This window comes from Dasypus novemcinctus, chromosome 6 (genome assembly GCF_030445035.2).
Source record: "Dasypus novemcinctus isolate mDasNov1 chromosome 6, mDasNov1.1.hap2, whole genome shotgun sequence".
NCBI lineage: Eukaryota > Metazoa > Chordata > Mammalia > Cingulata > Dasypodidae > Dasypus > Dasypus novemcinctus.
This window is the reverse complement of record NC_080678.1, coordinates 110,067,858-110,088,924: the sequence shown is the minus strand read 5'-3', so window position 1 is coordinate 110,088,924 and position 21,067 is coordinate 110,067,858. Positions and strand designations below refer to the sequence as shown.

Genomic DNA, 21,067 nt, shown 5'->3' with positions numbered 1-21,067 from the left:
AAAGTTGGAAAAAGATACTTCCCACAAATAATAACCCAAAAAGAGCAGGGCTAGCTATACTAACATTAGACAAAGCAGACTTTCATTGCAAAAAAGTTATGAGATAAGAAAGCCATTTTATATATATAAATATATATATATATTTTTTACAGAAAACTCTGCACCTTTTTTTCATTCCATGTCTTTTTTTAAAATTGACTTTTTAAAAATGTTTTTCCATTATATATTAATAAAAGAGACAGTCCATAGGAATATAGAACAGTTGTAAATATCTATGGACCTACCAGGGTGCTCCAAAATACATAAGACAAACTGACAAAACTGAAGGGAGAAATAGACATCTCTACAATAAAGGAGGGGGAGCAGATGTGGCTCAAGCAGTTGAGCACCCACTTCCCACAAAGGAGGTCCTGGATTCAGTTCCCAGTGCCTCCTAAAGAAGACAAACAGACACAATGAGATGATGCAACAAACTGAGGCAACAAGCTGACAAGTAAGTAGACACAACAAGCAGGGAGGAGATGTGGCTCAAGCAGTTGGGCACCCACCTGCCACATGGGAGGTCATGGGAGGTCCTGTGTGGGTCTGGTTCCCAGTGTCTTCTACAGAAGATGAGCAGACAATAATCAGACACGATTAGCAAACAACATGCAGAGACAAGCAGACACAGCAAGCAAACAACAAGCAGACAGACAAGGGAGCCATCTGGAGGGGGGAAAAATAGTAGATTTCAACAGACCACTCACATCGTAGATAGAACTAGACAGAAGATCAACAAGGAGACAGAGAAATTGAACAACATGATAAACAGGTTAGACCTAACAGATATATACAGAACATTACACCTAAACTCAGCGGGTTATACATTCTTCTCAAGTGCCCATGGATCTTTTTCCAGGATAGACCGTATGTTGGGAACAATGCAGCTCTCAATAAATATAAAAAGATTGAAATTATACAAAGCACCTTTTCAGATCATAATGGAATGAACCTGGAAATCAATATTTGACAGGAAGGATGTAAATTTACAAATATATGGATCTAAACAATATACTTTTAAATAATCAGTGGGTCAAAGAAGAAATGTAAGTATAATCAGTAAATATATTGAGACAAATGAAAATGAGAACTCAAGTTATCAAAAATTATGGGACACAGTGAAGACAGTCTTGAGAGGGAAATTTATAGCCCTAAATGCCTATATTAAAAAAGAAGGAAGAGCTAAAATCAAAGACCTAAGTGAACAACTGGAGAAACTAGGAAAAAAACAGCAAACAAATCCCAAATCAAGCAGAAGGAAAGAAGTAATAAAAATCAGAGCAGGAAAAATGAAATCGAGAACAAAAAAACAGTAGAGAAAATCAACAAAACCAAAAGCTGGTTCTTTGAGAAGATCAAAAATAACAAACCCTTAGCTAGACCAACAAGAAAAATAAGAGAAGATACAAATAAATACAATCAGAAATGAAAAGGGGGAAGTTACAACTGACACCATAGAAATAAAAAGGATCATAAGAGGATATAATGAGAAATTTTATGCCAACAAACTAGACAACCTAGATGAATGTACAAATTCCTAGAAATGTACAATCTACATTGACGCTAATACAAATACTAGAACTTAACAAACCAATCACATTTAGAGATTAAATCCATCATCAAAAATCTCCCAACAAAGAATTCCACCAAGCATTTCATGAAGAAGTAACACCAATCCTGTTTAACTCTTCCGAAAACTTGAAGTGGAAGGAAAATTACCCAACACATTTCATGAAGCCAACATCACCCTAATCCCAAAGCAATATAAGGACAGTACAAAAAATTACAGGCAAATCTCTCTAATGAACATAGATGCAAAAATTCTCAACAAAATACTTACAAATCAAATCCAACAGCTTATCAAAAGACTTATACTTCGCAATCAAGTGGGATTTATTTCTGGTATGCAAGGCTGGTTTAACATAAGAAAATCAATCAAAGTAATACACCACACAAATTGAAGGGGAAAAAAAAACATATGATCATCTCAATTGATGCAGAAAAGACATTCAACAAAGTCCAGCACCCTTCCTTGATAAAAACACTTCAAATGATAGAAATAGAAGGATATGGGAAGCAGATGTGGCCCAATGGGTAGGGCATCCGCCTACCAAATGGGAGGCCCAAGGTTCAAAGGAGAGTCACCCAGCACAAAAAACGTGCAGCCTGCCCAGGAATGGCACCACACACATGGAGAGCTGATGCAGCAAGATGACGCAACAAAGAGACACACATTCCTGGTGCTGCTGACAAGAATACAGGCAGACACAGAACAACACACAGCAAATGGACACGGAGGGCAGACAACTGGGGTGGGGGGGGAGCGGGGAAGGGGAGAGAAATAAATAATAAATCTTTGGAAAAAAAAGAAACAGAAGGATTATTCCTCAATATGCTAAGAGGCATATGTGAAAAACCCACAGCCAGCATTGTCCTCAATAGGAAAAGGATGAAAGCTTTCCCTTTAAGATCAGGAACAAAACAAGGATGCCCACTGTCACCACTGTTATTCATCACTACACTAGAAGTTCTAGCTACAGCAATGAGACAAGAAAAAATAAATAAATAAAAGGTATCCAAAAAGGAAAAGAGGAAGTAAAACATTCACTATTTGTAGATGACATGACCCTATATTTAGAAAATTCTGGAATGTCTATGATAAAGCTACTTGAGCTAATAAATGAGTTCAGCAAAGTGGTAGGATACAAGATCAACATGCAAAAATCAATAATGTTTCTCTAAACTAGTACTGAACAATCTGAGCAGGAATTCAGGGGGGAAATTCCATTTACAATAGCAATGAACAGACTCAAAAACTTAAGAATCAATTTCACCAAAGTAGTACAGGACCTGTATTCAGAAAACTACAAAACAATGCTAAAAGAAATCAACAGAGACCTAAACAAACAGAAAGACATACCATGAACTATTTTTGGAGCTGAAATCTTTGTACTATTAAAGCAACTAGTTTCTAATTTCCAGTTTCTGCATAGAATCACACAAGTGGTTTATGGAGTATTTGGATTGCAATTATAAATGATTTTTGATATGCAAGTTAGTATTCTCAGTTGATTTTATTTTATATTCCTAATGGGATGTTAAAGCCATTTTGTCTTTTGTTTTTTTCCTAAAGGAAAAGAGAACCCACGCTTTTATGGACACTAGGTAAACACCTTCAGCTTAAAATTTTGGTTAAATATTTTACTTTATTGTTATCTTCCAGGTGTCTAAATCTCCAGTCTGTCTGTTGTACTTGTAATTTAACTCTGTAATGGAATAGTTTGTTGCCAATTATTTATATTAAGTAATTTTTAAATATTTACAATATTGTTAACTAATACACTATTAAGTTATTGGCCAAAAAAAAGGACATTCCATGTTTGTGGACTGGATGACTAAGTATCTTGAAGATGGTAATCCTACCCAAACTGATTTATAGATTCAATGCAACACCAATCAAAATCCCAATAACCTACTTTAAAGAAATAGAAAAGGCAAATACCAAATTTATTTGGAAGGGATAGTGTACCCAAATAGCCAAGAGCATTCTACAAAAGAAGAGTGACATGGGAGGAATTTCACTGCCTGACCTTGAAACATACTACAAAGCAACAGTGTTCAAAACAGCATGGTATTGGCATTATGACAGACACATCCATCAGTGGAATAGAATTGACAAACAGAAATAAACCTTCATCTCTATGGCCAACTGGTTTTTGACAAACATACTAAAGCCATGTTAACAGGACAAAACAGTCTCTTCAACAAATGGTGCTGGGAGAACTGGATATCTATAGCTTCTCCCTATATAAGAATCAACTCAAAATGGATCAAAGACCTAAATATAAAAGCCAGGACCATAAAACCCCTAGAAGATAACATAGGGAAGCATCTCAAAGATTGTGTAGTAGGTGGTGGTTTATTGGACCTTACACTGAAGCACAAGCAACAAAAAAATAAATAAATGGGAGATCCTCAGAATTAAACACTTTTGCATCTCACAGTACTATGTCAAAAGGGTAAAAAGGTTGGCAACTCAATAGGAGAAAATATTTGGAAATCACATCTGATAAGGATTTAATATCCATGACATAAAGAGATGTTACAACTCAACAATAAAAAGACCAACAACCCAATTTAAAAATGGGCAAAAGACTTAACAGACATATGTACAAAGAAGAAATACAATTGGAAAAAAAAAACATGAAAAAATGTTCAACATCACTAGCAATCAGAGAAATGCAAGTCAGAGATAAAAACGAGTTATTTCACACCTGTGAGAATGGCCACTATTTAAAAAGACAGAGATCTACAAGAGTTGGAGAGGATGTGGAAAGATAAGAACACTTATTCACTGTTGGTGGGAATGCAGAATGGTACAGCCACTGTGGAGAACTGTTTGGAAGTTCCTAAAGAAGTTGAATATAGATTTGCCATGTGGCCCTACAATACCACCACTGGATATATGCCTGGAAGAACTAAGAGCAGTGACACGAACAGACATCTGCACACCGAAGTACACAGCAGCGTTATTCATGATTGCCAAAAGCTGGAAACAACCCAAGTGTCCATCAACCAACGAACGGATAAACAAACTGATATTTCACATGATGAAAATTACACAGCTGTAAGAAGAAATGTCATAAAGCATATGACAACATGGATGAACCAAGAGGACATTAGGTTGAGAAAAGCCAGACACAAAAGGACAAATATTGTATGATTATGTTACTATGAACTAAATATATTGAGCAAAATATTGTATGATTCCATTTATATAAAATGTAAATATAAATCAATTTATAAAGATGAAATTAGATTAGTAGTTAGGTAGGGCTGGGGAAGGAATGCCAATGGGTATGGAGTTTTTCTTTTTGGAATAAAACTGTTCTAAAGTTTCTTGTGGTGATGAATGCACAATATTGTGATTATACTAAAATCCATTGATTATACACTTTGGGTAGATCATATGCTATGTAAATATATCTCAATAAAACTATTTCTGACTACTGAAAGAATAGCTAGAAATAGCAGCTATGTACAGCAGGGGAAACAAGAGCAATTGAGAGCTGAAGAATTTTCTTGTTTGTCTGTTTTTTGTCAATTATTATTACTGAAATAATGAAAATGCTCTAATAACGACTGAAGTGATGAATGCACAACTATGTGATTATACCAAATACCAATGATTGTACACTTTGAATGAATTGTATGCTTTATTAATACGTATCAACAAAATTGATTTGCTAAAAAAATTTTTAAGAGAAAATAAAGATATAAACTTTTAGAAAAAAATGGGAGAAAATCTTCACAATCAAGCAAGAGGCAAAAAATTCTTATACTTGACACCAAAGTACAATCCATAAAAGGAAAAATTAATAAACTGGACTTCATCAAAATTAAAAACTTTCATTCTGGGGAGTGGACATGGCTCAAGTGGTTGAGTACCTGGTTCCCACATGGGAGGTCCCAGGTTCAGTTCCCAGTGCCTCCTAAAAAGCAACCACCACAACAACAAGCAAAACAAAATACCAGCTCAGCGGAGCCAAAAATCTTTCACTCTGCAAAAGATCATGTGAAGAGAATGAAAAGACAGGCTACAGACTAGGAGAAAATTATTTGCAAATCACATATCTGGCAAAATACTAGTATTTAGAATAAAGAACTCTCAAAATTCAACCATTAAAACTCATTAAATGCAATGAATGTACCACACTAATGAAAGAAGTTATCTATGTGGGAGGAGTGGGGGTGTGGGGAGTGGGATGTATGGGAACCTCATATTTTTTAATGTAACATTTTGTGTTATCTATGTATCTTTAAAAAAAAGATATTAAAAAAGGTGGGGGAAATCCAATTAGAAAGAGGGTTGCATGAAGAGACATTTCACCGAAGAATATTTACAGCTGGCAATAATCACATGAAAAGATGTTCAACACCATCAGCTATCAGGGAACTGCAAATTAAAACCACAATGATATATTACTACACACCTATCAGAATGGCTAAAATTTAAAAATAGTGACAATATCAAATGCTGGTGAGGATATGGAGAAACTGGATCACTAATATATTGCTGGTGGAAATGTAAAATAGTGCAGCCACTCTGGAAAAGTATGGTAATTTCTCAAAAAATACACATGCACTACCCTACCATGCAGCAACTGCACTCTTGGGCATGCATCTCAGAGAAATGAAGACTTATGTTCACACAAAAATCTCTAACCATGTTATACCAGCTTTATTCATCATAGACAAAAAATGGAAATAGCCCAGATGTCCTTCGGCGGGTGAATAGCCAATAAACTGCAGTACACCCATACCATGGCATATTACTCAGCAGTAAGAAGGAACAAATTATTGATATACATAAAAACTTGGATGAATCTCCAGGGAATTATGCTGAGTGAAAAAAGCCACTTTTAAAAAGTTACATGCTGTATGTTCCCATTCATACAGCATTTTTAAAGTGACAACATTTAGAAATGAAGCACACATTCCTGGCTGCCAGGAGTTAGGGATGGATGAGGGGCACAAGAGGGAGGTGGGTGATCATTATAAAAGGACAGCACACAAAATCCTTGTGGTAATGGAATAGTTCTTTATCCTGACTATGGTGGTGGATACACAAACCTACATGTGATAAAGCTGTACAGGACTAAATACACACACACATAAATGAGAATAGTAAAATTAGGAAAATGTGAACATGATCAGTGCATTGCATCAATGCCATTATCCTGTTTGTGATACTGTGCTATAGTTTTGCAAGAAGTTATCTTTGGAAAAATTAGGTAAAGGGTACATGGGATTACTATGATTTCTTACAAATGCAGTTTACAATCTAAAATAATCTTATCAAAAATTTCCATTAAAACAAAAAAATACATAGATATTAAGTATGGGAAACCTTATACATTTCATGATTCAAAAGGAACCATAAAAGATTCCTTTCCACAGTATGTCTATAGCAGAATACCTTCAACAAAAATGCATCATATCTGAAACAGGTATTCTAAGATAATACTTTAAGATCAAAGTTTTAATTCCCAAATTAAACCCAAATCCCAAACTAACATAGTTTCCTTCAGATAAGATAAGAGAATATTTACGGCCAAAGGTTATCTCACATTCACTACATTCATAAAATTTTTCTACTATATCTGTTTTCTGATATGTAGGAAGGTTTGACTTCTTGCAAAATGCACCAGTATACTGATTAGTTTTATAGGCTTTCTTTCCTATATGTGTCTGTTGATGCTCAGTGAAATCTGGCTTCTTGCAGAATATCTCCCAGTTTTCATTAGAGTCAAATGTACTCTCTCCTTTATAAGTTCTCTGAGTGTGAGTGGAGAGTGACTTTCTGCTGAAACTCTTCTCACTCACGTTACACTCAACGTATTTCTCCCCCACCAGAACTCTACGGTGATTAATTAGAGCTGACTTTTCCCCAACAGACCTCCTCCCACAGTCATTAAATTCACAGCGACTCTCCCTTATGCAAGGTCTGTGGTGGACAAGAAGGGTCAAATTATTAGAAAAGGTTTTCGCATATTTATTATACTCACAGGGCTTCTCCCATGAGCATGCTCTTTTATGGGTATGAGGGCTGCCTCCTCATGGAAGGCTTTCCTGCATTCATTATATTCAGAAGACTGCTTCCAAGTCTGAATATTGTGATGCTGAAACAGGTCCTCGTTTCCACGATGGCTTTTCCAATTCCATCATATGCAAAAGGTTCCTCTCTGGAATGAGGATTCTCATGCTTGGTACAGAGGTGCAATTTCCCATGTGTATTAAACTCCTCTGGTTTATTTACAAAAGAGTTTCTATTACTAATAATTAATTCTGAAATATAATTCAAACTCATTCCATATGGGTCACATTTACCAGATATTCTTGATGAAGCAGGGTTTGTGTCCAGATAAAATGTTTTTCCTAATGTACTACTCCTTGCCTGAGACAATGTTTTGCTGTTGATGAACTCGACTTCCCGCAGATGCTGGTCTTGGTTTTCCTGGCTCTTCTCCACCAGGTCATCAACTATGAAGAAATCTAGAATGAGAATAATTTATCATAGTTTATAAATGTTAACACAGGAAAAGGAAATGTATACTCAAATGTCTTATTATAACCCAGCCTTTGGTTGTGAAAGTGATCCCAAAGGCATCATCCTTCTTGGCTCCCGTATGTGTGGAAAAAAACAAATAACTTGCAGTAGGGGAAAATTACAGGGCCTCCAGCAATAAAACACAATAATCTGACCTTTTGCCAATGTAACTTAAAAAAATGGATAGAGAATTTGAAATAAACATAAACAACAATAAAACAAATGTTTGACTAACTGCTTGGTCCTGGAATGGGGAACCTCACAGAAAACAGAATCAGCCCAACAAGTCAAAAAATAGTAAGTAGAAGCACAAGGAAAATAGTAGATAATAATGTAAGGGGAGATCTCAAAGCAACAATTAGATGGAGATCTAGATGGGGACCTCATCCCCTCTTATCTATTTTACATACAACCACCAAATTAAATTTCAAAAATAACTAATACACACATTCAAAGGAAAATTCTACTATGTGGGCTACATATGCATTCCAGCTGCAATTCACAAAAAGCACTAATGACCAATGTAAGTACACATTCAGGCTGTTCTTACAACAGGGTCAGATGCATACCTTGAGTCATCTAGTATATCATCTAAAACTCAGTCTGAGGATCACTTATACAACCAATTAAGTCATCATCATTAGAGTGTAGGGTACTTCTCTTTGCATTTGTCTTCTGATTTGTGTAATAATTGTCAAAAGTCTTCCTCTTGTCAATTTTCTGCTCTTTGACATTAAGGGCAGAAAATGAAAAATTCTGAATTCTCAACTGTGTTCAATGAAATCTCAAAAAGAAAGAAAAACTATAAAGATGTTGTCTCCAGGCTTCTCTTTTTTTATAATTTTTTTGAGGAGGTACTGGGGAGTGAACCCAGGGCCACATGCATGCAAAGCAGATGCTCAGTCACTGAGCTACACCTGCTCTGCTCCAGGCTTCTTTTATACCTTCATCATAGCCGTCACAATATTTTAGGAAATTCAATAAGAAAGCGGAAGGATGATTTAATAATGATAATTTACTTCCCTATTGTAAATATTATAATTTTTTTAGGTATCGGCAGGGGATTGAACCCAGGACCTCGCTTGTGGGAAGAAGCCAGTACTCAACTACTGAGCTACATCAGCTCCTGCATTATCTTTCTAAGGAAATTCATCATTCTTCTATTTTCTTAGCATTTCAGTCTATTTTCACATTGTTGGACATAATTAATGAGTGGTGTTTAAATAGCTGCTAAGGTGATAAAATAGCAAACTGTTTCAAATTTAGGAAAAATAAGATCAACTACAATCTTACAATGTTTCTTAGATTATAAATGGGACCAAGTGGCTCATATGGTAATTGCAAGATAGGTTTTATTCAATTAAAAAACCATAAGTAAATTTCCTTTGTTCATTCAAATTAAATTTTTATGAATTATAAAAAAATATAAAAGTCAAGAAACCACAATCATTACACAGAATTGCTCAAAAAAAAAAAAAAAAAAACCTCAAAAACTAAAATTGGTCACACTGGAGCCCTGGTGGTATGGCTCTCAAACACCATGCAGCTAGATTTTTAAAAGTCCAATCTGACAATATCTTTTAATAAGAGAGTTTAGACCCTTTCAGTATACTGTAATTACTAAAATATCTGGATTTGGTTTCCTGTTTCATTTACAGTTTCCATGTGTTCATCCCATTGTTCATTTCCATTGTTTCATTATCTTTTTTTAGTCTGATCCAATATACGTGGTGATTTCCTTTCTTTTCCATTTTCTTCTCTTTAAAACTTTTAAAGCACTCTTGCTGCTCCTGTGGGGTGAACTGTGTCCCCGAGCCCCACATCTGTCAAAACTAAGTCGGGCCACTCGGGAGCCCGAGGCCGGAGCTGTGATCCCGCCCACTGCCAGGCAGGCCAGGCCAGGCCAGGCGCGGGTCAGTGAGGCACCTCCATCAGGCCAGGCACGGGTCAGCGAGGCACCGCCATCAGGCCAGGTGCGGGTCAGCGAGGCACCTCCATCAGCCAGGTCTGCAAGGAATTCAACAAGAAGACAAACGACACCGCAGAAGGCATTCCTCTGCCACTAAGATTTCTGCAAAGCCTGACAGGACATTTGAAATCAAGGCTGGACAACCCACTGTTTCCTGCCTTCTGGAATTGAGAAGGGGCCCGGCAGAAAGAGAAAGGTGGCAGGCCTGGTGACCTTGAAGCACAGGAATGAGGTTGCCCACATCAAAGCTCAGGACAATGCCCTTCCCTGCAGACATGCCCTTGTCCTCGGTTGTCCACTCCCTCATCGACTCTGCCTATTCCCTGGGCTTTCCTGTGGTGAAGGAACTGGCAGCTTTCCAGAAGAAGTGAGCCATATTTCTGGCTGCTAGAAAGAGGCAGATTTAGCAACCTGGGCAGAAGCAGCCCAGAAATGACCTCTACCCCCCACATTCCAGGGCTTTTAAATTATACATTTGTACACATATGGCTGAACCAAGGGATCAACCCTATACAAAGACCATTGTCACCCAGAAAAATAAAATGAAAGTTTAAAGTTGTGGGAGCAAGCAGGTGCAGCTCAATGGTTTGAGCACTAGTTTCCCAAGTACAAGGTCCTGGGTTCGACCTCTCTAAAAATCAATCAATCAATCAATCAAGTTTTAAAGCTGTACATGTTACAAACTTGTATCATTTTCCAATTAAATTTTATCATTCCTATTTAACAATAAAATTTCTTCTAAACAATTAGAGGATGTTAGAACACGATTCTGATTGGCTTATATGCTACCATTTTTCAACATTTTATGTTTATTTGTGTCCTTTCTATACTGAACAGAATATTACTACCATTTTATATGACAATATTTGATTAGATAACCTATATGTTTGCTTATTTCCTCCCAAAACTGCTGCTTCCCATTTCCCCCATCTCAGTCAAAAGTATCACCATGTATCCAGTGTCTCAGGATAAAACCTCTCAGATTATCCTTGATTATTCTTTTTCATATACCCATAACCCAATCTAACAGCAAATCCTATTTGGCTACAACTTCACAATATATCAAGAGTTCAATCATATCACCTAACTTTCACAATTTCCCAACTAATACAATCCACAATCATCCTTCCCATTGACTCTGGCTAACTGATCTCCCTGGTTTTACTCTTACCCTCTTTCCCCAACCCTCTGCCAGCATTTCCACTGCCCAATAGCTAGAGATTTATATCAATCAGAGCATGTGCTCGCTTGCTCAAAACCTTCCAAAGACTTTACCTCATTAGGATAAAATTACTGAATTCACAATGGCCAGTAAGACCAAGCATAACTGAGCCCCAACTACTACTGATATCATCTCTTACACGCTCCCCAGACACACTCACTTCAATATACAGCCTTGTTCATTGCTATTCTACACTCTGATCTCAGCTTGGTGGCAGGGGGTATACCATCTAGCCAGAATATTCAGAACCCACTGGCTCACTTCACCCAAATTTGTGTTAATCATCACAGTGACCTCTAAGAGGCCTTTTCCTAATTGCACTTTCATAAACAACACACCACATTACATTATCTTCTACCATTAGAATGCAGGCTTCACAACAGCAGAGTCATGATATTGTCAGCAGCTATCCCCCTAGCACACAGATATAGCTGGCAGGCGTTAGGTATTAAATACTTGTTGAATGAATACATTAACAGTTAAAACAGGACAATTGACTGATACACCAATGTACATAGCCAAAAGGTGGAAGCAACCCAAGTGTCCATCAAAAAGTAAATGGATAGACAAAAGGAGTATACACTGTGTGTAGTATATACACACTGTGGAATATCACTCAGCCATAAAAAAGGAGTGGAATTCTGAGACATGTGACAACATGGATGAACCTCAAAGACATCATGCTGAGTGAAATAAGACAGACACAAGAGGACAAGTATTGTATGCATCCACATCTATGAAATACCTAGAATAAGTAAATACAGAGAGACAGAAGACAGATTAGAAGTTACCAGTGCTGGGGAATTGGGGTAAATTGGGAGTTACTGCTTAATGCGTACAGAGTTTCTATTTGGGGTGATGAAAAAGTTCTGGTAATAGATGGTGGTGCTCAAAGAACAATATTGTAAAAATAATTAACATCACTGATTCGTACACATGAAAGTGGTTAAAATGGGAAATTTTTTGAGGTATATATGTTACAACAATTTTTTAAAGGCAAATAAAATGGATACAGAAAGAATAAAAAAATACCTGTAATGAGATAAGCAAGGACTGGATTTTTGGAAGGGAAAAAAAGAGCATTTAGCTATTATCTGCAAATGTGATACATGCATCTGAGGCAGGCAGGCCAATTATTCTCAGTCACCTCCAAAGTTCTGGTAATTCTAAGGAAAGGTTCCTGAAAATTCAGAGATGCCAGTGTCTGAATGAACTCCCTGGTTGTGGCTCCCTGTGTACTCGCTAACTCACCTGGGAGGCTCTGGCTTTGGCTCTCTTCCTCTAACCATGGCTCCTCTCCTTGCTCCAACTTGAAGATCACTTCTGCTTTGGTTACACAATACCCTGTGGATGGGAAATGACAGTGTTTGGGCCAGGTGGCCTGAAGTTCAGGATTTTTAAAAGAGGACAGGGCATGCCCCAAGAAGATAGAAGCTTAACAAAAATAGGCCCACTTGAACATTTCACTGGAGAGAAGAACACAAAGTTTTTATAGTGTCCAAAAGGAATCAATCAGTTTCTGACTCCTGAATTTCAAGCTTATAAATCATTATCTCTACAAAGAAACCATGTATATATCTGCAACTAAAAAAGGAAACAAATGTTATTGGGAGTTAGATAAAACACAACCTCTACCCACTGAAAGGAGGTGGCTGTAGTTCTCCAGCATCATGTCCCTGTACAGGGTCCTGTGAGCAGGGTCCAGGTGCTGCCACTCCTCCTGGGTGGAGCCCACGGTCATGTCCCTGAATGACAGTGACCCCTGGAACAGCACATTCATATTCAATGTAAACTGACTGAACCTGGATTACATACAACATATGTTTGGTAATTAACACTTGTCACGTTAACTGTTCATAGATGAAGAGAAACTGCGACATAGGATGCCTACTACAAATATTATATGTTGTGGAAAATGAGAAATCGCTCCCCACAACATATAACATAGTATAAGGATTCTTCCAGGGCACTAATTTTATTTACACATTTTCACACTAGGTCCTGTCATCATGCCACAAGCTGTCCCAATTCCTAAAAATAAAAAGATGATTAAGAAAATAATCTGGTCAGAGGCATAAATATCAGCAATAATTATTACAGTAGAATGCTAAAAATATCTGAAAGGTGGACAAATAATTGCAAAGGAAGAAGAAAAGTTCTATTTTGAACTATCAGACTGAGCTCCATTGAGAAAAAAAGCTTTGAGTCTTGACCCATAAATCTTGTGTTCCTTATAAATATGGACTGACTACATCAACAAGGGCTTGGAGGCATAAAAATACTTGATAAATTAATGGAACTAAAAATAGCACAAGATGATAGGAGAATAGGGTTTCAGATGTATTAAGATAAAGCCTCACAGAACTTCAGGAGAGATGGCAGGGAGTAGAATTCCAGGGCTCAGTCCTTCTACCAAAACAACTATTAAAGAGGCAGAAACTGTCTGAAACAAGAATTTTGAAATCCCAGAGACCAAAAGAACTATGTACAGCATCCAGGGAAGAGTGGGAGGATGAGGCTAAAAAATTACAGTAAAGAACTGTAAATCACCCTCTCCACTCACAGCATCTATCAGTGCGCACTCCCCATTCTCACTGCAGGCCGCCATGGGGTCCAGCCCCTGGCTATACGGTGTTGACAGAAAGAGACATAAAAATCCTCCTCGCCAAGAAGAGGGCTGGGCACGGCTGATCAATGGATCATGGCCTGTGATTAGCAATTTGGATTGATCGCTGGGTCCTGGCCTTGAGGGCAGCTATTATTTCAACCCAGCCCAGGACAAAGGTGGTGGCAGCCACTGTTCAACTCCCATTACAGCCTCCCCCAAACCCAAAGACTGCAGCAGGCATTGTTTCAACCCTCCCCAGACAGAGGAGATTTAAACATGGAGCACCTCCTCAGGGGCTGCAGGAGACAATTAGCTGACGGGCTATATTTGCTGGGCAGGCCGGAAATGTTCAGCTTTGGGGACATCGGAGAAGCTCTTAGCATCCTTCCTTATCCCCTCTATAGGGCATGCGGAGGCAGCCTGCACCTGTTCTGTGGATCCCTGACCCTGTTTTGGTTAGTAAAGACCGACTTGGGAAAGTCCTCTGTGGGGTGACCCTCCTACCAGAATTTGCTCCAGGCAAAAGTAGCATGAGACAATGAAACAATGTAGGAAACTACAAAGGCAGAAAGTCTGGGACAAAGTCCTGCCAACTTGAAATATCCAGGAAAGGGAAGTATGTCCCCTCTCGGACAACCAAACTCCTATAAACAGGTAAACTCCAAAACAACTAACAAGCAAGAGCCCAAAACAGAACAGAGACCCAGAACAACAGGAAAAACAATGCATGCTGCTTTTGCCTTGGCTAGATGCCTGCCTTACAAGAGGGCTGAAGTTCAAAACATATGTCTGATCACCATTTGGTTACGAAAGCAAGAAACAGACATCCAAGGGAGTAAATTTCAAATTTAACATTTAAAATATTAAAATGTACCATGGGAAAAAAGAGTACAAGAAAAAGAAACAGGAAATGATGGCCCATCAAAAGGATGAGGACAAAAATCCAAAAAACGTCAACGAAGAAAATAAGAATGTGGACATATTGAACAAAGCCTTTAAAAAAAATTCAAAAATACTCAAGGATGGGAAGCAGTTGTGGCTCAACTGACAGAGTGTCTGCCTACCATATGGAGGGTCTAGGGTTTAATACCCAGGGCCTCCTGACCTGTGTGGTGAGCTTGCCCATGCGTAGTGCTGCTGCATGCAAGAAGTGCCGTTCACACAGGAGTGTCCTCCACATAGAGGTGCCCCACGTGCAAGGAGTGTGCCCTGCAAGGACAGCTGCCCCACGTGAAAAAAGCACAGCCCACCCAGGAGTGGTGCCGCACACAGAGTGCTGATACAGCAAGATGATGCAACAAAGAAAGCGACACAGTTTCCTCGTGCCAAGTGACAAGAATGCAAGTGGACACAGAAGAACACACAGCAAAATGGACACAGAGAGCAGACAATGGGGAGAAGGGGAGAGAAATAAATAAAATAAATATTTAAACAAATAAAAAAATAAAAATACTCAAGGAAATAAAGGAAAGTACAGAGAAAGAACTAAAGGATATCAAGAAAACCATGAATGAACAATATGAGAGTCTAAGCAGAGAGATAGAAATTTTGAAAAGGAACCAAACAAAATTACTCAGGTTGAAGAACTCAATAACTAAAATAAAAAATGCCCAGGATTTCTGGCAGAAGAAAGAATCACTGAACTTGAAGACAAGTCACCTGAAATGAGTCAGTTGAGGAATAGAAAGAAAAAAGAAATATTAAGTGTGGGACACCATCCAGCATATCAATATACACATTATGGGGGTCCCAGAAGGGAAAGAAGGAGAGAAAGTGGCAGAAGGGATATTCAATGAAATAATGACAGAGAACTTCCCAAACTTAACAAAAGATATGAATATGCACATCCATTAGTATAACGTGCTAAAATGCAAATGCAAAAAAAGTTATGATAAATCTATGGTTTTGGACATAAAATGTGCAAAGATATAAGTGGTAACAAGTACAAAAAATTGGGGGGATGACAAAGGGGAATAGGAAAAATATATATGCATGCTATTGAAGTTAAGTTGGTATCAAACCAAACATGATTATTGTACCTTTAAGATGTTCAATTTTAACCCTATGGTAAGCACAAGGAAAACAGATGAAAATTTATCTAGATAGAAAGAAGGCACTCAATATGGTACAAGAGAAGAAAGATAATAAATATAAAAGTAGGCTTTAATGGAACTGGGGGGAAATGGTAGAAGACTTACAAAGGCCAAATAGCAATATGGGAGAAAAAAGTCCTGTATTATCAATAGTGACTTTAAATGTAAATGGATAAAACTCTCCAGTCAAAAGGCAGAAATTGGCAGAATGAATAAAGGATGACTCAACTGTAAGCTATCTGCAAGACACTCACCAAAAAGTCAAAGATGCAAGTAGGTTGAGGGTGAAAGGATGAAAAAATATATACCACGCAAATAGTGACCAAAGTGAGCTAGGGTGGCTATACAACTACCAGATGAAGTAAACTTTAAGTCAAAAACAGTTATGAGGTGCGAAGCAGATGTGGTTCAAGAGACTGAGCTCCCATCTAAATACAAGGGAGGTCATAGGTTCAGTTCCTGAGGACTCCTGGAGAAGGCGAGCTGGCATGATGGGCAGGCAAGGTGAGCTGATGCAACAAAGAGACACAAAGAGGAAAGACAATGAAAGATACAACATACCAGGGAGCTGAGGTGGCTCAAGTGATTGAGCACTTCTCTCCCACATGGGAGGTCCCAGGTTTGGTTCCCAGTGCCTCCTAGTGGAAACGAGCAGACACAGAGAGCAGGCAGTGAGCACAAACAATGGGGGTGGTGGTGATGAATAAATAAATAGATCTTTAAAAAAAGTTATAAGGGATTACAATGGTCATTACATACTTATAAAGATCTTGGACAATTCAACAGGAAGATGTAACAATTATAAATATATATGAACCAAACAGCAGAGCCCCAAAATATGTGAACTAAATACTGACAGATTTGAAGGAAGAAATTGACAGTTCTACATTAATAGTAGGAGATTTAACATACCACTCTCAATAATGAATAGAACATACAGTCAGAAGATCTATAAGTACTGAACTTGGAATGATATATTAAAACAACTAGACCTAACAGACATATATAGAACACTTCACCCAACAAAAACAGAATATACATATTTCAAGCACACATGGGTCATTCTCCCATGGATAGCCTCTATGTTGGGTCAAAAGTCTCAGTAAATTCAAAAATATTGAAATCATTCAATGTATGCACTCTGAACACAATGGACTAAAACTAGAAATCAATAACAGAGGGAAAAATGGAAATTTCAAGTATGTGGAAACTAAACAACATACTCTTAAACAATCAATGGGTTAAAGAGAAAATCAAAAGCAAAATTTGGATATCTCTTGAAGTGAATGAAAATGAAAATGTAACATACTCAAACTGACAGGATCCAGCAAAGGCAGTGCTGAGAGGGAAATTTATAGCTTTAAATCCTTACATTAAAAAACACTTCAAATTAGAAACCCAACCTCAAAATTAGAAGAGCTAGAAAAGGAAGAGTACACCAAACCCAAAGTGAATAGAAGGAAGGAAATAAAGATAGGGGGAATAAATGAAATAGAAAACAAAAATACAAAGGAAACAATAAAACCAAAAGTTGGCGCTTTGAAAAGATCAATAAAGCTGATCTTTAGCTAGACAAAGAAAAAAATGAGAAAGGATATGTATAACAAAAATCAGAAATGAAAAGGGGAACAACACTACTGACCCCTGCCGAAATTAAAAGGATAATATGAACAACTGTATGCCAATAAATTAGATAATATAAATGAAATGGACAAATTCGTAGAAACACACAAACTACCTACATTAACTCAAGAAAAAATAGAACATCTCAGCAAACCAATAACTAGTAAAGAGATTGAATCAGTCATCAAAAACCTCCCAACAAAGAAAAACCCAAGGTATTTTCATTTTCATTACAATAATAATAATAATAAACAAACCAAAAAATCACACAAACGAAAAGAAAAGCTCAGGACCAGATAGCCTCACAGGGAATTCTACCAAACGTTCCAAGAAGACAACTTCAATTCTGCTCAAACTCTTACCATTAAACCAAAGCTGAATAAAGATACAAGAAAACTACAGACTAATATCTCTTGTGAATGTAGATGCAAAAATCCTCAACAAAATACTAGGAGACCAAATCCAATAGCATACTGAAGGAATTATATGCCAATGGCAAGTGGGATTTATCCCTGATATGCAAGGTTGGCTCAACATAAGAAAATCAATTAATGTAATATACCACATTAACAGAATGAAGGAAAATAACCACATGATCATATCAATTGATGCAGAAAAAACAACTGACAAAAGCAGTACCACTTCTTGATTTTAAAAAAATTTATATCACTAGGAATAAAAGAAAACAACCTCAACATGATAAAAGGCAAATATGAAAAACCCACAGCTAACATCTTAATGGTGAAAGACTGAAACCTTTCCCTCTAAGATCAGAAATAAGACAAGAATGCCCACTGCCACCATTGTTATTCTACATTGTACTGAAAGTTCTTGCCAGCACAATTAGGTAGGAAATAGAAATAAAAGGCATCCAATTTGGAAGGGAAGAAGTAAAACTTTCCCTATTTGCAGATGGTATGATCCTATATACAGAAAATCCTGAAAAATCCACAACAAAGCTCTCAGACCTAATAAATGACTTCAGCAAAGTGGCAAGGTACAAGATCAACATCCAAAAATAACAATAGTGTTTCTATACACAGGCAATTAATAATCAGAAGAAGAAATCAAGAAAAATATTCCATTTATGATAACAATCAAATGTTTAGGAATAAATCTGACCAAGGATGCAAAGGACTTGTACACAGAAAACTACAAAACATTAAAGAAATTAAAGACATAAATAAATGGAAAGATAGTCCATAATCATGGATTAGAAGACAAAACATTACTAAGATGTCCATACTCGGAAGCAGATGCGGCTCAAGTGATTGAGCTCCCAAATACCACATGGGAGGTCCTGGGTTTGGTTCCTGGGGCCTCCTGGAGAAGGTGAGTTGGTGTGATGGGCCAGCGCAGAGAGCTGATACAAGATAACACAACAAAGAGATACAAACAGGAAAGTCGATGAGAGTCACAACAAACCTGGGAGCTGCAGTGGCTCAAGCAATTGAGCACTTCTCTCCCACATGGGAGATCCCAGGTTCAGTTCCCGATGCCTCCAAAAGAGAAGACCAGCAGACACAGAGAGCAGACAGCAAGTGCCAATGAGGGGGGTGTGAATAAATAAATAAAATGCATCTTTAAGAATGAAAATAAAATTTACAAAAAGATGTCAATACTACTCAAAGCAATTTATAGATTCAATGTAGTCCCATATAAAATTCCAACAACCTTCTTTGCAGATATGGAAAAGGCAATCATCAAATTCATATGGAAGGGTAAGGGGCCCCAAATAGCTAAAAGCATCTTGAAAAAGAATGAAGTCAGACTACTCACACTTCCCAATCTTGAAACTTGTTATAAAGCCACAGTAACCAGTACAACATGGTCTTGGCACAAAGTCAGACATATAGACCACTGGAATAGAATTCAACGAGGTGGCAAAAATCACTCATTTGGGAAACAACAGTATCTTCAACAAAGGGTGCTGGGAAAACTGAATCTCCATTTGCAAAAAAAGGGAGCAGGACCACCACCTCATACAATATGCAAAAATCAACTCAAAATGGATCAAAAACTTAATACAGGAACTAGAACTATCAAACTTTTAGAAGAAAATGTTGGGAAGCATCTTCAGGACCTTGTGCAGAAAATGGTTTCTTAGATTTCATACCAAAGCACAAGCAACAAAGAAAAAATAGGTAAATGGGACCTTATCAAAATTAAAATTTTTCTTACTCAAAGTACTTTATCATGAAAGTAAAACAACCTACACAATAGGAGAAAATATTTGGAAACCATATATCTGATATAAAGGATTAGTATCCAGAATATATAAACCTTCAGTTTAACAACAAAAAGACAACCCAATTTTAAAATGGGTAAAGGCTTGAATAGACATCTCTCCAAAGAAGATATACAAATGGCAAGAAAGTGCATGAAAATATGCTGAACATTATTAGCCATCAAGGAAAGGCAAATCAAAACCATAATGAGATAACATTTCACACCCACTAGAATGGCTGCTACTAATAAAATGGACAATAACAAACGTTGGAGAGGATGCAGGGAAATAGGAACAGTCATTCATTGCTAGTGGCAATGTAAAATGGTAGCACCACTGTGGGGGACAGATTGGCAGTTCCTCAGAAAAGTAAGTATAGAACTACTATATGACTCAGTAATCCCACTTCTAGATATATACCTAAAAGAACTGAAAGGAGGGATTCGAACCAATGTTCATAGAACCATTATTCACAATTGCCAAAAGATGGAAGCAGCCCAGATGTCCATCAACTGATGAATGAAAAAATAAAGTGTGGTATATACATACAATGGAATATTATTCAGTCATAAAAAGGAATGAAGTCCTGATACATATGACAACATGAACCTAGAAGATATCACTTTGAGTGAAATAAAGCAGAAACAAAGGGACAAATATTGTATGATCTGACTCAAAACAATAAAGCAAACTCAAAGAATCAGAATCTAGAATATAGGTTACCAGGGGATGGGATTGGGATAGAGAATGGGAAGTTAAGGCTTAAAATGTACAGGGTTCCTATTTGGAATGATGGAAACATTTTGGTAATGGATGGTAATGATGGTAACACAACATTGTAAATGCAAATAGCACTCAAATATATATCTGAATATGATTAAAAGGGAAATGTTAGATTGTATATATGACAATAGAATTAAAAAATTTTTAATCCATGTGACTACACTACACAAATAGGAAACCTAAATTAAACCATGGACTTTAATTAACAGAATTATAAAAATGTGCTATCATCAATTGTAACAAATGTTGCATACCAATGCAAGGTGTTGGTGGTGGGGTGGTATATGGGAATCCTTTTCTAATGCTTTTATGCGCCATTGTTCGTTAAACCCACAATTTCTCTAATAAAGAAAAAAATAAAAAGCCTCACAGACATAATCAGGAACAAGATTA

General features: G+C 37.2%; 1 protein-coding gene across 1 annotated transcript in view; it reads right to left on the bottom strand.

The window, feature by feature from the left end:
• Positions 1–6,257: 6,257 nt before the first annotated feature.
• Positions 6,258–21,067, bottom strand: part of LOC101416860 (putative zinc finger protein 487) — a 55,893-nt gene continuing 41,083 nt past the window's right edge. The window contains 6 exon segments of the mRNA XM_071215913.1: positions 6,258–7,646; positions 7,649–7,744; positions 7,747–8,094; positions 12,592–12,684; positions 12,980–13,102; positions 16,603–16,679. Coding sequence (XP_071072014.1) covers positions 7,021–7,646; positions 7,649–7,744; positions 7,747–8,094; positions 12,592–12,684; positions 12,980–13,102; positions 16,603–16,679 — 1,363 coding nt within the window. The 3' untranslated portion in view covers positions 6,258–7,020.